The sequence below is a fragment of the Tenrec ecaudatus genome, chromosome 4, assembly GCF_050624435.1.
Source record: "Tenrec ecaudatus isolate mTenEca1 chromosome 4, mTenEca1.hap1, whole genome shotgun sequence".
NCBI classification, from domain to species: domain Eukaryota; kingdom Metazoa; phylum Chordata; class Mammalia; order Afrosoricida; family Tenrecidae; genus Tenrec; species Tenrec ecaudatus.
In genome coordinates this window covers 169,135,182-169,152,377 of record NC_134533.1, presented here as the reverse complement: position 1 = coordinate 169,152,377, position 17,196 = coordinate 169,135,182, and the positions used below count along the sequence as shown (strand labels likewise).

Genomic DNA, 17,196 nt, shown 5'->3' with positions numbered 1-17,196 from the left:
CTCAGCCCCAGCCTAGACTCTTCAAGGTTTTCTGGGAAACGCCCTCCTAGGATCATGCAACTTATTTGCAAACACTCTCTGTCAGTTAGCATTTGTTTACTCTGCATCTGCTTTGTGCCAAAGTCATTTCAGCCTCCACGAAGTCTCTTGATCAAAGTCTCCTGCGGGAGGGCTTTCTGTCCTGGGGAACCCTCGCACCCCTTAGGATAGCTCCACTCACGGCAAGAGCGATAAAGACTGATTTTGCTTTTTCAATTTCCCAGATTGTCTTGCTCAATTCCTGTTGGAATTATATCCTGGGAGCAAGGAACGCCTGATGTATCACTCCAGGAATTAAGATCCCAAAGAGAAGATGGTGGGTCTGCTGGTGGGTCAAACGCGTGCCTTGTAGAATATTCCTGGATAGGCAGTGAAAGGTTTTTCTTGTAGAAGAGACTCCGCACATGCTGAGATACCTTTGAAGACAAAATAATCATCGCAATTTTGTCTATGGATTCGATCAATAACCCCGAATACTCTGCTTAACTACAGGAAGGCTTTTATGGATTGAATCATGCCCCCCCCTGCCCCCGCAATATATGTTGTGAATCAGCATCCCATGCCTGCGGTTAAGGATCCCTGCTAACCACAAGGTTAATAGTTCAGTTCAAAATCACCAGTTGTTCCACTCAAGAGAGATGACACTATCTGTTCCAATAAAAATGTCTCATAAAAGCGTGGGAAGCCCTAGATAGGGTCACTGTGAGCCAGAATGAGGTCGATGGCTGTGGGTATCTCGGCGGTCAGAACCGCATTTGGGGGTGGGTTGTCTGCGGTATGCTAATGAGGGAGGTTCATGTATTTTGAGATATAAAAGAGATGAAATAACTAGCGAGGAAGAAGAGAGATGCCAACGCATATGCAGGCTTCCCAGGAACAAAAGCCCGAAAGAGACCAGGAACTTCCTCCAGATCTGAGCGACCGGGACAATCTCCCAGAGCTGGCTCTCTCTGAATTCAGCTGGCAGCTTCCCAAACTGGGAGCAACCAGATTTGTTGGTGAAAGCCATCGACTGGAGGTATCTCTGTGACAGCAGCACCAGCTATTGCCACCGGAGGAAGGCTCTCACAGACACCTACAAGGTGGCAGCACTTTGGACATTGGTAAGGAAGAGGCTGCAAGAGTTTTATGGTGTCTGATGGTAAAAACCTAGATTGCTTGGAAAGGCTGTCGGTAGAGTTGTGGGCATTAAAGGCGATTCAGAGGGAAGTGAGGAGATCTATGGAGAAAGTCTATATCCTGTTAGAGAGCACAAATGGTGCCCCAAACGGAATGTTGCTAGAAATTTTAAAGGTGTTTTTAGAGAGGTTTTTAAAACATACGATGAATATGTGATTGGACAGTGGCAGAAGGACGATACTTTTTATGCGGTGGCAAACAATTTGTCTGGATTATGTTCAACTGTTCAGTAGAAAGTAGAGCTTCTAGGTGCCGGACTTGGGAACGTAGCCGGTGAGATTCCTAAGCACCACCTTAGAGGGGCCGCATGGTTCCTTCTTGCTGTTTATTGGAACATGTGACGAGAAAGGGGTGGACTTAAAATGAACTTTCCAAAATGAAAACAACCCTTAAATATTTGGAAACTCCTGCTGAACAAATAGGAGCCCTGCTGGCTATGAGTTGGGCCGCTGAACTCAAGGCCAGCAGTTTAAAACCTCCAGCCACGCTGTGGGGGAAAGCCAAGACTTTCTACTCCCATAGAGAATTACCCTCTCAGAAACCCACAGGGGCAGTTCTACCCTGTCCTACAGGGTTACTATGAGTCAGAACCAACTCAGTGGCAGTGAGTTTGGTTTGGGTTTGGTTGTACAAATGGAGGACAGGTATCCTAGAATTTTCACCAGGAAGGTGGCTACAGAGTCTTTTGTTCAAGAGGTTAAAGCTGACTGATGGAGCTAATGGAGTCTCATAGGGGAAAGCCATCAGCTTAGACTGAAGGGGCAGAAATAGGATTGAAAGGGGTAAAAACCTTCCTCTTGGAATTCCGTAGGTAGGAACTAGGCCAACATCTTCTGATCTCCAGGGACAGGCTGGAGGACCCTCAGAGCTGCTGGAAAGCCCACAGGAAGCAGAGCCTTTTCCGTTCAAAGGATGGGGGCAGGATGTTAGAGGGTGAGGCCATCGCCAGGTAGGTTTCAAAGAGTCAGATCTTCACCAACTGGCTTCGGAGGTTGCTATTAAGGTGTGTCAAGGAGCGGGCAGCTACCCCAAACTGAGGGAGCAAGAATGCCATGCCCAAGGGCAGAAGAGTGGAACCTGCCAGGGCCAAGGGGTGGGGCAGCTCCTTAGACTGGGAGAATGGAGTAGAATAAAGCAGAGGAAGCAGATTTACCAGAGAATCTTTAAGGTGGAGCTGAAGCCCGGGGCTTTGGGGCCAACAGAGAGAGTCTCAAAGGCAGGTGCTTAGCTAGATGGTCCAGAAGAACCAAGGGTTAATGTCAAGCCCGGAGACCGAGGTAAGCGGCTCTGCTAGGTTTGGTACTTGCTTGGTATTCATTATTCCTTCTTGTTCTGCAATTTTTCTCATTTGTAATAGAAAGGTTTATGTGCCTGATCCAGCACTGTACTTTGGAAACAGATGAGTTGTCGTTTAAATTCCACAGGTACACAGATGAAGAGGAATTTTGTCCCAAGATAGAATATACTGAAAACCTCAACTCTAATTGATTTAAATGATTCAGAAGATGAGATTTTGGAGTTGGGGTTGATGTAAGACTTTTGGGATGATGGGATGGGATCAATGTGTTGTGCCTGTGACAAACACATGAATTTGGTGTGAGTGTGGGGGGGGACACACAATGGGTAGAATGCTCTGGATTGAATTAATTCCTCAAAACATGTTATAAATCCTAATTTATGTGCTGCGATTATAATTCCATTTGGGAATAGGTCGCCTCAGTGAGGCCGACAAGGCAGCATTAAAGTAGGGTTCGTTTGAGTCAAACTCTTTTGAAATATACAGAGGTAAGCAGGCAAACCTGGAAGCAAAGGAAGGGGGTGATCAGTAGCAAGCTGCAGGGAGCTGCCTCGGGAACAGAACTCCTGAAGAGAGGAGGAGCCTCCTCCACAGCGGATACAGGGAGGCATCCCCTAGACCAGAGCTAGCATCCTGAATCGGGACTTCTTGTGATATTACTATTATAGTTCAACTAAGACACACACTGGAATCGTGGGTCATTTCAGCAAGGGGCATCTAGACAGCGGTGAGGGTCACGAGTTAGGGCTCTGGGGGCCTTTTGTCTTTCTCGGAGTCACGCAGTGTCTACGGCTTTAAAGATGGTATTAAGGGGGCAGTAGCTTTCTAACTTCACATCTTGGTTTGACTGTAGATCATCTGCCTATACAATTATTTGTCTCTAAATTCACTCTGTTTTTCCTTTTTCCAGTGGTCCCCTCAAGAAATCCTATAGTCATTGCCTATCTCTAGCACAGCCACCCCCCTTCTTTTCCTGGACAAGGGGGGGTCATTTTAAAAATGATCTCAGCACATAACTGGTCTTCACTGGGACATGAGTGAGGCTCCCCTGGGACTTGGTGGCCCAGCACCAACCACTGAGCTCCTACATTGTGTTCCTCTCGTTGCCTTTGCTCCACACCCCATCCTGAGCGGGACCATGGAGATCTCCACGTTGTCATGGCTCAAATCCAAGCTGACATCATCATGGTGGTATTGAAGCCCCCAAATTCCAGGTCCTCTTTCTACCCCCTTTATTGTGCCCACTTCCTTTTTTGTCCCAGAGCTTAGGTTCTCTTTTATTGATTTGTTTTTATTAATCATTTTATTAATCATCTTACAAATCTTATAGCAATCCATCATTCAATTGTATTCAGCGCTCCTGTACAGTTGTTGCCATCATCATTTTCAAAACATTTTCTTTCTACTTGAGCCCTTGGTATCAGCTCTTCTTTTTCCCCCCTCCCTTTTCCACCCTCCCACCCTCATGAATCCTTGATCAATTATATATTATTGTTGTCATTTTGTGCCTTACCCTGTCTGTTGTCTCCCTTAACCCACATTTCTGTTAGTCATCCCCCTGGGGGGTGGGCTATAGATCCAACCTTGAGATGGGGTCTCCCTTTCTACCCCCACACCTCCACTGTCCCCCTACCCTCATGGTATCACTATTCCCACTACTGTTCCTGAGGGTTTTATCTCTCCTGAAATCCATGTGTCGAGAGCTCTTATTTGTACCAATGTGTGCACTCCGGTCTAGCAGGATTTGTAAGGTAGAACTGGGTCATGGTAGTTGGGGAGGAAGCATTCAGGAACTAGAGGAATGGTGTGTCTTTTCATCCATGCTATAGTGTACTCTGGTTGAATTGTCCCTTCCTTGTAACCCTTCTGTGGGGGAATGTCCAATTGTCTACAGATGGTCTTTGGGTCTCTATTCCAACCCCCCTCAATCACATCATCAATATAATTGTTTATTTTGGATCTTTTGATACCTGATACTGTCAACACCTCATGATCACATAGGCTGGTGTAATTCTTCCATGTGAGCTTATCTGCTCCCCTGCTGGATGGCCGCTTGTTTAACTTGCAGCCTTTAAGACCTCAGATGCTATATCTTTTGATAGCCGGGCTCCATCAGCTTTCTTCACCACGTTTGCTTATGCACCTGCTCTGTCTTCAGTGATCGTGTTGGGAAGGTGTGTGCTCACTTCCTTAGATACACAGCTCACTGGTTCAGTGTCTAAGATTCTGTTCTAAAGGTGGGGTTCCTTTTTTCCTGGCAGCCCTTTCTATCATGAACTTTTGTCCTTCATCCCTGTTTGGATGTTGAGACCTTGTTTCTCCTTCTTGATGAACTCCTGCCTGGGCACTTTTTGGACTTCCAGATGTTACTCAGTGTCTTCCAATTCTGCTGTTTTAATTGGACCTCTAGAAATTCCTAGCTTCAAGGACTCTAAAATTGATCTGTCAGGCTGAATATCTGCCAGAAGCTGGGGCTTCACCTAAGGAGATGTGGGAGTACCGGGCCAGAGATGGCCCCTTCTCTTCTACCCCATTGTCCTATTATGATAGTAGATGGGGGCCTAAGATAGGAACTTCATGGATTCACACACGTCATATGGGATGACTTAGAAATAACCACAGCCTATTAAATGAAGGGGGAAGTGCAGAGTGGAGACCCAAGGCCCAAGTGTCGGCCAATGGAGATCCCCTCATAGAGGCGTTTAGGAGAGGAGATGGGTTAATTAGGGTGCGAGGTAGTACCAATGACGAACACAGCTTTCCCCCAGATCCTGGATGCTTCCTCCCCCCAACTACCATGATCCGAATTCTACCTTGCAGGCCTGGATAGGACAGAGGCTGTACACTGGTACATATGAGGGCTGGAGGTACAGGGAATCCAGGGTGGATGATACCTTCAGGACCAAGGGTGTAAGGGACGATGCTGGGAGAGTGGAGGGTGAGTGGGTTGGAAAGGGGGAACTGATTACAAGGATCCACATGTGACCTCTTCCCTGGGAGAGGGACAGCAGAGAAGGGGGGAAGGGAGACTCCGGATAGGGCAAGATATGACAAAATAACGAGGTATAAATTACCAAGGGCACATGAGGGAGGGGGGAAAGGGGAGGGAGGGGAAAAAAAAAGAGGACCTGATGCAAGGGGCTTAAGTGGAGAGCAAATGCCTTGAGAATGATTGGGGCAGGGAATTATGGATGTGCTTTATACAATTGATGTATGTATATGTGTGGATGGTGATAAGAGTTGTTTGGGTCCCTAATAAAATGTAAAAAAAGAAAAGAGGAGAAAAAATGATTAGGGCAAAGACTGTACAGATGTGTTTTATACAATTGATGTATGTATATGTATGAACTGTGATAAGAATTGTATGAGCCCCTAATAAATTGTTAAAATTAAAAATAAATAAATAAATAAATAGATTAATTAAAAAAAAAGATTCTTAGTAGAAAAAGCAGGGGCAACATGATAGGGCTTGCATTTAACAATGGATTAGCTAATTTAATAACAGAAGCACAAATAGCAAACGACAGAGTAAATAAATAGGAACTTTGAAACATGAAGTAAAAATAAAACTTCTTTTCATCTGGTAAAAACTTTACCAGAAAAATCGAGAAGACCAACTAACAATTGGAAGAATATCCCTAGAAGCCATATAGCCAATAAGAAACTAATAACCAATGTACATAGAAAACTGACAAATTGACAATAAAAAGACATATAACTTAATCACAAAAGGCCAAAGACAGTCATGAAATAGGCCATTCAAAGGACCACCTATCTCATGACAAGATGCTGAGTATCATTAACCAACAGAGAGATGCAAATCAAAGCCATAATGAATTGTCATTTCACTCCCACCTGGATACCCAACCTAAAAACAAAGCAAAGCAAAACAACCAAACCCCCCCCCCCCAAAAAAAGAAATAACCACAGCCTTGTGAAAATAATGTAGTGAATAATACTAACAAGAAGTGAGGAGACGATTACTAGGGTCTGGACATATTTTAAAGATCAATCCAAAGAAAGTGATAACTCAAAGCCAAAGAAAATTTGGACCCAATATAAGAAAAAAAGGGCATGCCAACATGAAGACTTGATAAGCTAAATACTTTCTTAACTGAAGCAAATGAAATGCAATACTTTGAACCGTGTCATATTTCAACTATGAAACCCCCATGGGGTATAATGATCACTATTTTGTGATAGCTTCTGAGAATGAAAATATAAGCTGGTGGGATTGATGGTGAATGTTCTCACGTTCAGAGTCACATGGAATAAGTGATCTCAGACACCAGCATCTCTCACAAAGATATATGGGGTTTTCCTCTCACATTTCACTTGAGGCCTTACGGAGTTCACAGAAGTATCCAGGAATCCCAGGCTACGTGATCAGGAAGGAGAAAGCAGTGTTACTGACTTGTGTCCTTCTCAAGTAAATGTCCACCACTCATCTGTCAGTTTATGACACTGTGGTGGCTGGAATGTTGCTGTGATGCTGGAATCGATGCCACTGTGTTTCAAACACAGTAAGACCATGCATTGTGGAAAAGCACCGTGGAGCTTCCAGACTAAGAAAGACCTGGTGACCTACATCTAAAAAGATTGGCCAGTGAAAACCTTATGCACAACAGCAACACACTGAACAGTGCTGGAAGATCAACCCTTCCGGTTGGAAGACACTTAACACAGGTCTGGAAAATGCTGCCTCTTCAAAGTGTAGTTGATGTTAATGATATGGGTGGAGTAAGACTTTCGGGACCTTCATTTGCTCAGAATGAGAAGAAGCAACTAGAACTCTCCATTAGTAATAATCAGAATAGAGAAGTATGAATCTAGAAAAATTGCATGTTGGTAGAAATGAAATATAATGCATGAGGATTGCTAGCCTAGGCTGTAGTAAGTGGAAATGAACTTGTACTGGCCATTTTGAATTGCTCATATTGTCTACTATGCTAGGAAGGGCAAAGGAAGAGGCATGGTGTGGCAGTCATGATCAAAAAAGCATTGCAAGGTCTATCCAGATGTATCAGCTAATACCCACATGCCTACGAGAAAGACCTGTTACTGTCGTTATTATTCAAGTTTATGCACCAACCACTAATGCCAAAGATAAAGATATTGCAGATTTTTACCACCATTGGCAGTTTGAAATTGATCAAGCACATGCCCAGTGTATTGAGAATTACTGGTGGTTGGAATATGAAAATTAGGAAAGGAAAGACAGATTGGGGAAATATGGCCTTGTTGTCAGAACTGATCCCAGAGATCCATGTTATAGTTTTGCATGGCAAATAAATTATTCACTGCAAATATCTTTTTTCAACAACATATATCAGGACTATACATCTAAATCATGTCAGATTGAATAGTAGGGATCAAATTGATGACAGCTGTGGAAAGAAACAGTGAAGAAGGTCAGTATCATCAATCAGAATAAGTTCAGAGACCAACTGCGCCAAATTGCCAATCACTTATCTGCAAGTTCAAGATGAAGATGAAGAAAATTCAAACAAAGTCACAAGGGTCAAAGTAAAACCTTGAGTAAACCCCTCCTGAAATGAGCGACCATCTCAAAAGATTTGACACCCTGAACACTAATAAATGAAAACCCGATGAACTGTGAAATGATATCAAAGACAGCCTCCAGGAAGAAATCAAAAAGTCATTACAAGAACAGAAAAGAGAACAGAGAAGCCCAAACTGGATATCAGAAGACACTCGGAAATTTATTCTTGAAGCTAGAGAAGTTAACGCTCATGCAGAACCTGCATATAAACCAAGAAGCACTGAATTGTTCAACTAGAGCAAGGAAATGCTGAGTGGTTTAAAAGCAGGAAGTGCATGCATCTGGGTTGTATGCTCGCCCCATACTTATTCCGTCTGTGTGCTGAGCAAATCATGAGAGCAGCTGGGCTGCATGGAGAGGGGTGTGGCCTGAGAATTAGAGAAAGACTTACTAAGGACTGGTGGGATGCAGATGAAACAACTCTCCTTGGTGAAAGTGAAGAGGCCTTGAAGTAATGAAGATCAAAGACCTTCAGTGTGTATTTAACCTCAACAGAAGGAAAACAAAAATCCTCACATCTGGACCAATCAGCGACCACACCTTAAATAGAAATATTGAGTTGTCTGTCAATAATTTCATTTTAAGTAGATCCACAATCAATGTCCATGGAAGCAGCTGTCAAGAAAGCAAACAAAATATACTGTTGGATTCTATTGGTGAGGGTTTTGTTAAGGATTTTTCACCAATATTCATGAGGAATATTGTTTTATAATTTTATTTTTTTAGTGATTTCTTTGCCTGTTTTTGAATTCAGGGCTATGCTTCTTCATAAAATGAATTCAGGTGTAATTTAATCCATATATATGTATATATTATATTGAAATATAGTTTATTATTTCATATGGTTGACCCTTAAATAAGAACAATAAGAGGTACACTCAAAACTAGATTCTGTTGTAAGAAAGATTCTGTTGTACTATTTTTAAAATACTCATGAAAATACATTAACATATTAAATAATATCTGACAAAAACAAAACTGTTGCTTAAAATATTTCCATTTTGCTTCTTTTGAAAAATAGGTGGTTTATGATTTTATTTAATTTTTTGTTAAAAGATCACTTTACTGGGGGCTCTTACCACTTTTATTACAATCCATATATCAATTGTATCAGGCATGTTTGTACCATCCTTCTTTGCCATCCTTTTTTCTAGACATTTACTTTCTATTGAGCCCCTGGTATCAGCTCCTGTTTTTGTCCCTCCCTCCACCCCTCCCCCACACCCTCATGACCCCTTGAAAGATGATAAATTATTATTATTTTCAAATCTCTCAATGACCGCTCTCTCCCTCTCTCCATGGTTTCTGTTTTCCGTCCCCCTGGAGGGGCATATGTGGTTCTGAGTCCATCATTGTGATGATAGGTTTCCCTTCCTTCCCTCCTCTGCCCCCTCCCCCTACCCTTCTGATATCCCTATTCCCATTTCTGTTCCTGGATTCCATGTCATGAGCTAGACAATGGAACCTCCCCCCACAGAGGGATCACAGGGAAGGGATGAGTCAGTCAACCAGGGCTGAGTAAAGCACCAATGAAACACACAATATTCCTCTGGTTCCTTGAGGCTTCCTCACCCCCACTATTATGACCCCGAAGTTGCTTCTCACCTCAGGCTAGACTGAAGCATGTACACAGGTATAGATAATAGATAAGACCTTTTTAATATTTTGAAATAATTTGTGTAGAATTGGTGTCAGTTCTTCTCTGAGTGTTTGGTAGAATTTACCAGTCAAACTTTTTGGGCCAAGGGTTTTTGCTGTTTGGGGGAGTATTTCATTTCTTCTTTTGTTATGTCTGTTCAACTTTTCAACCCTAGTCTGTGTTAGCTTAGGTAGGTAGTGTGTTTCTAAAAATATGCCGATGACCAGCCTGTGTGATCACGAGGTGCTAAAGGGATCGGGTATCAGGCATCAAAGAACAAAAAATCATATCATTGTGAATGAGAGGGTGTGCAGATTGGGGACCCAAGACCCATCTGTGGGCAACTGGACATCCGCTTACCGAAGCGTTGTGGGGAGGAGACCAGCCAGTCAAGGTGTGATGTAGCAACGATGAAACATACAACTTTCCTCTAGTTCTTAAATGCTTCCTTCCCCAGCACTATCATGATCCCAATTCTACCTTACAAATCCAGCTAGACCAGAGGATGTACACTGGTACAGATAGGAACTGGAAACACAGGGAATCCAGGACAGATGATCCTTTCAGGACCAGTTCTGAGATTAGTGATACCGGGAAGTTGGAAGAAGGGTAGGGTAGAAAGGGGGGAATTGATTATAAGGATCTACATGTGACCTCCTCCCTGGGGCACGGACAACAGAAAAGTGGGTGAAGGGAGACGTCAGACAGGGTTAGATATGACAAAATAATAATTTATAAATTATCAAGGGTTCATGAGGGAGGGGGGAGCGGGGATGGAAGGGAAAAATAAAGAGCTGATACCAAGGCTGATACCAAGTAGAAAGCAAATATTTTGAGAATGATGATGGCAACAAATGTACAGATGTGCTTGACACTGGATGGATGTATGGATTGTGATAAGAGTTGAATGAGCCCTCAATAAAATGATCTTTTAAAATAATACAAATGAGTCAAAGGAAAAAAACCAAAACAAAAACATGCCCATGCTTTCTAGGTTTTCACATTTGTTAAAGTATAACTCTTCCTAGGATCTGTTACTACCTTTTTAAAATTTTACCTTAACTCTGTTGCAACATGACACATAGACCAATGGAACAGGATTGAGAATCCATTAGCAAACCCATCCGTTTATGGACAGCTGATCTTTGACAAAGGGCTGAAACTCATTAAATGGGGGAAGAGATCGTCTCTTTAACAAATAGTGCAGCAAAACTGAATACCCATTTGCAGAAAAATGAAGCAGGCCCCACTTACACTGTATAAAAAATGAACTCAGGATGAATCAACGATCTAGATATAAAAACCTAAAAATATCAAGATTATCAAAGAAAAATCAGGGACAAATTTAGGGACCTTAACACATGATGTAAATACACTATCAAATATAACCCCAAAAATGCATAAACAGCAGAAGAGAAGCCAGACGCCTGGAACCTCCTAAAAGTAAATGTACATCTGAAGCCAACACAAAGAGAGTAAAAAGACTGGAGGAAAACTGGCAATGAATATTGGCCAAGGAGTTAATCTCTTAAAATTACAGAAAATCAATTATCTCAACAGCAAAAACAGAAAGAATCCACTTACAAAATGGGTAAAGACTATGAAAAGACACTTCATCAAAGAAGGCATTAAAGTGGCAAAAACAAAACAAAACCCCCAAACATGAAGAAATGCTCACAATCATTAGCCATTAGAAAGATGCAAAAAAACCCAAAAACAACCAGCATTGAGATATTATCTTAGCATTAATAGCAATTGTGTCACAACTATCATTTCTCTAGGACATGTACCTAGCATTAATAGCGAAGTTAAACAAACAAACCGAGAAAGTGAACTGTGCTGGCATGTGGAGAGACTGGGACGCTGACGCATAGCTGGTGGAATTGTAAAAGGGCACACCACCATGGGAAACAGTACAGCACTTGTTCAAAAGCTGGGAAGAGAAATCCCACACGATCCAGTAAGCTCACGATGAGGTGCACGTCCTAGAGAAATAATAGATGTGACACAAATAGGCATAGGTGCACACACATGCTTATCAAATCACAATAGCGAAGAGAGAGACAACCCCCCATGGCCGATAACAGAAGAGTGGAGCCACAAACTAGAAGACATGTACACAATGGAACACTGGGCCAGGTTACAGATGAACAAACCGGCAACACTCCTCATAAGGAAAATTAACTTGGAAGCCATGACGCTGACTGAAATAGGGCAATTGCAAAAGGACACATATTGTAGGAGAGCAATAGCACAAAAAGTCAAGAGAAGGTTTTCACCCTCACAAAACAGAAATCAAATGACTTATTGGATTGGTCCAATCTGCTGCAAGCTCTCCTCTAAAACGTTCATAAGCAAATATGTGACTTGGAGGACTGAGGGGTGCCTGCCCCTGCCCCTGCATGGGCACAGCGGACGCCGAATAAGGAAGACTGGAGAAAAGCTGAGCCCTCCACTTCCTGGTGGTGGTGAAGAATGTTGAGTGTCCCATGGCTTGCCAGGACAATGAACATGCCAGCCAACATGCTCCTATGAAGCAAAGAAGACAGGTCTTTGTCTCACATATTCCGGACTTGTTATCAGGGGGGACAAGTCTCAGGAGAAGAACGTTGTGCTTGGTAAAGTAGAAAGTCAGAGAAAAAGAAGGCCCTCAATGGGATGGCCTCACACAGAGGCTGCTCCCAAGGGCGCAAACATAGGGATGCTCTTGAGCACTGGGCAGTGCGCTGTCCTGTTTCACACAAGTCTACTGCGAGTTGGAACGGATTCAATGGCACCTGACAACAACAAAATGTGTCAGACCCCTTGCCCCCGTGGAGGTAATTCTATTCGCGGGTGGAAATTTTTGTTTTTGTTGATGAGGCCATATCAGTACAGCGTGTCTCAGCGCTATAAAAAGAATGCACCAAAGAATGCACACCTGGGAGAAGATAGTTACTGCGTGAGGCTCACAGGGCCAAGTAATGCCACGCTACGGAACTGGAAAGAGACACAGATCTTCCGTCCAAGCCAACAGAGCAAACGTTCCTCTAGAGCAGGGGCCTTGAGTTTGGACTTCTAGTCTCCTGAACAGTGAGAAAATAAATTCCTGTTCTTTAAAGCCCTTGCTACTCTTTCTTTTATAGCCGCATTAGGAAGCTACGTGGTCACGAGAAAAAGGCACATTCATTATGAGCGTTTTTGTCAAGAACTTTTATTTTTCCAGTTTATTCAGGGCCTCTTGTTTTTTCCTTATCCCTCTCTTTCTAGGAAGCCTGGCTCTGGTAAAGCGTTTCTGTGTTCTTCTAGTACTTGCGAGCGTGCCCTTGCCTCAGTGGGAAGGTCTGTATTCAAGGAAAAGCCCATGGGATGAGCATTTCGGCTAATTCTCAATTATTACACTATAAATAAGTCAAGACATCATTAACCACAAAATACATTTTAGAAATATGTAAAATAATTTTTAGAAAATGAGTAAGGGCAAAAAATTTCAAAGTTTTTTTTTTTTAGAAATAGTGGGATCTTGGCAAAAGCCTGAAAGAATAAAAATTAAGATCTGAAAGAAGGCAGTGCAGTGTCATTGTGAGCATGCCAAGAGACACAGTAGATAAACTGATCAATAATTTAAAGTGAATCTTGTAAAAAAATGTTCAGAGGGAAAATGCTTTTAAAAATATATATATATTTACCACCATGATACATGGAAAAGGAATCTTGTGTTGAACAATGTCAATGTATTAGCCTTGACTACGTACCACGGGGAAGTGAGGTGAGAGGTGTGGGGAAATGCTCTATGTTGTCTACACAACTTTTCTGTATATCTAAATTTATTTCAAAATTAGCAAAAATTTAAAAAGATTATAGTCAGTGGAAACATTAAAGTATTTGCATTAGAAATAATGAAGTTCTTTACCTAAACATTTTAGGCAAATATAATTTTTGAAGGAAATTCAGAAATCTCAGCTCCTGACATAACTGATTGCAGATAGTTCAGTCTCTGCTCTGCATACATCCTGGGGAAAATTAGTAGGTGCTTCTAAGATTCACTTTTAGTGTTGCTCATCCTTTCAATGATTATGTATCGATCCTATGCTAGGTCTCTCGTGTCCCAGAGATCTGTTGGTCAACAGAACAGATGGAGAAAGACTCCAGCACATGCTACACCCAAAACCCCTTTAAAAGGACCGCTCTTCATTCCTTTGTGAACAAACTCTGTGTGAATGGTAGCAAAGGGCAGGGAGAACCATGAGAAGATGAATGGTGGGAGAGATGATGATGATGCTGATGATGATAATGATGGTGGTGATGATGGGGACCAGGATGAAGCAGTGGAGATGGTCAGAATCGATTGGTTTCTGAAGACATATAACACATGCACATGTACAGTGGGGTGTTGAAAGTGGTTTGCACCAGCTCACAAAAGTTGAGAGGGACATTTTAGGAAGTTTGCCAGCCGGTTGCTAAGCATACTCTTGTTAAAAATTGGTATACTTACAATTAAATGAATTATATTGAAAATAGAGGTCATACATATGCAAACCTCATTGCTTAATTATTTTTGCTTCATTATCTTACCAGAAGCCCTAGTGGTTGTAGTGCATTATGCATTGGAACGCTAACCTCAAGGTCAACAGTTCGAAATCACCAGGCGCTCTGTTGGAGAAAGATGAGCCTTGCTACTCTCCTTGTTCTACATATAACCCCCTCCCTGGGAGATGGATGACAGAAAAGTGGGTGAAGGGAGACAATAAGGCATGAAAAAAAATCTATAAACTATCAAGGTTTCATGAGGGAGGAAGGGGGAAAACGAGGAGCTGATACCAAGGGCTCAAGTAGAAAGAAAATCTTTTGAGAATGATGATGGCAACAAATGTACAAATGTGCTTGACACAAAGGATGAATTGTGTAAAGGGCTGTACAAGCCCCTAATAAAATTATTTTTTAAAGTTGCAGTGTCAGAAATATACAGAGGCAGTTCTACTTTGTCCTACAGGCTTGCTGTGAGTCGGAATCTACGGCAGTGAATTTGTTTTTTTACAACCTCTCTAATCATTACGCGACGTCATCCTACCTGAGACTGAATCTTTAGAGCAGGTCCCAGCTTTAGTCCCATCGTGGCTCGAAGATGCTCCTCAGTGAGTAATGGCAAAGTTTCTCCATCAATCGCGTGATCTTTAAACACCTTATTTAAACACAAAAGGTGTTAACTTTGTCCAACTGATTTTTTAAAAATTACTCTCATATAAATATTTTGGTTAGGAAAAGTTGCCTTCTCTATGATCACAGAAACATTTATAACATTGTGGTAGTTACATAATTTCATGTCAACTTGTTAAATAGGTCATAGGGGTGGAGTCTACCCTGTCAATCAGGTCATAGCCTGATTGATGCCTCCTTATGGGCGTGGCCTTCTCAGGAGAAATCTGTGAGTTTTCCTCTCTTCCTCCCTGGAGGCAGGACACACCCACCCTCTCTGCTACACATTTTTTTTGACAAGCCACATGGAGACACACTGATGGAGCCAGAGCCCTGGAGCTGGAGGAGCCATGTGGAGACCCATGCTAGCGCTGAGATGCTTCCACCACCACTGGATCCACAAGACTTTCCACCCACTGGCCTGTGATCTTCCTGCATTTGACATCATTGCATGTTGTGTGTGAGCTTAAAGAGGAATTTATGGACTAGTATCAGACATATGGGCTAATATCGGACTTACAGACTTGTTCTGGACTAGGCTGGGACAATTGCTCTTTGATATAAAGCTCTTTCTGATCCATATACGAATGTCTCTGGATTTGTTCTCTAGTCAACCCAGTCTAACACAAACATCTTTTACTTTTAGTTTCTCTCTCATCTGTGCTTCAGTGACATGCTGGTTTTGCTCAGTTTTTTGTTTTGTTTTGGTTGGTTGTTGCTAACCACCTAGATCACTGTGTACACACACATTTTCCTGAAACTCATTTTGTTGACATTGTTGAGAGTATGCGAGCAAAACATACACCACGTCAACAATTTCTACACATACAATTCATTAATTACATTCTTCAAGCATGCATCCATTTGTGTTCTGCTGTTCTCAGCTGTTTTTCCTCCATTAACATAAACTCCCTAACCCCAAGTTCTTGACACTCTGCCCCCACATAGACAGTGCTTTAAGAACCATAAGGCTCAAAGCAGTTTTTTTTTTTACTACGTAAGCTTGACCAGAGGTTAGTAAACTTTTGAGATGGAATGGCCAATCCTGTCCCTCACAACAATTTAAAAATAATTTGAGAGCCAGAAATATAGTTTTACAAACAAATGAAATCACCATTGTCTGAGTAATATCCTTTAAAACTTGTCAGTTTTACTCAGCGCTACATGGACATGCCAAAAGAGTTACAGAGTGCTTGAGCCGCTGTTTGCTGATTCCTGAGCTAGACTACTGTTTGATTTTAAGATGACTGCAGGGGACATTTTAAATTTAATGTTTAAAGACCATCTCAGGACAACAGATAGATTCAACCCGCCTCTGGAGTCCATGAGAATTTGACATTCTGTTTTGCATTTCCATCCTTTTGATCAGGATTTTTCTATAGAATCTTTGATCAAAATATTCTGTCACGGTAGCTGGGCACCACCCAGTTCTTCTGGTCTCATGGCAAAGGAGGAAGCTGCTCATGGAGACAATTAGTCACACATTCCATTTATTCCCTGATTCCAGACTCTACTTCTTCCTCTGTTTTTCCAGGTGAGTAGAGACCAATTGTTGAGCCTTGGATGGTTGCTTGCAAGCTTCTGAGACCCCAGACACTATGACAAGCATGGAATAGAACCTGCAGACACAGTACTAGGCCTAGTAGATTGTGTTCTTTAATAATCTGGAGTTCTTTATGATTCTTTAAGGGACTCAGGTAAAATCTGCAACTTTTAAATTTGAGCGCAGGGCTCAGTCTTATTTATCAGTGTACTCCAATGTCATGGCTACCACAAGGTAAAAGATGTGCGATAAATGTAGAAGCTTCAGTCAATGAAAAGATTAATGGACAAATCACCCAAGTAAATGGGTGTAGGTAAAAGTCATCGGCAACAGATGTCATCTCTCACACTTACAAGTGTGGTGTTTTCTGCCTTAGGGGTGGGGTGAAGGGAAGATGAACATCCAGGCAACAGCTGTCACCACATGACTTTTCCAGCTGCTTAGTCTGACTCTGTACTGGATGTGACCCCACTTTCCTTTCTTTCCGAAGCTTGTCCAAACTGCTGGTAGACAAAGGTCCTAAGCAGATGAGGAGATGAATATGAAAAAAAAACAAACGGGAAGATTGCTAGTAGTACGATTTCAAGATCTCCAGCTGGTCTGGCCATCCTGGGTTTCCCGATGAGCATTTTCTCTGTTTCGGTTTCTCCACCCTCCACAGCGTTCAGACCACACAGCGCCTGTTTCCAGCGCTCCTCTTGACTTCCCAGTAAAAAGAAAGAAGCCAGTGGAAAAGAAACAGTACCATGCCAGTTGCTGTG

The 17,196-nt window shown here is 42.3% G+C and overlaps 1 protein-coding gene across 1 annotated transcript in view; it reads right to left on the bottom strand.

Annotated features, from left to right (window-relative positions):
• Window positions 1-251: 251 nt before the first annotated feature.
• The window catches only part of SAMD7 (sterile alpha motif domain containing 7), a 32,750-nt gene continuing 15,805 nt past the window's right edge, over window positions 252-17,196 (bottom strand). Inside the window, exons 6-7 of the mRNA XM_075548902.1 lie at window positions 14,768-14,878; window positions 252-455 (exon numbers count right to left, since the gene is read on the bottom strand). Coding sequence (XP_075405017.1) covers window positions 252-455; window positions 14,768-14,878 — 315 coding nt within the window. The remainder of the gene's footprint in view (window positions 456-14,767; window positions 14,879-17,196) is intronic.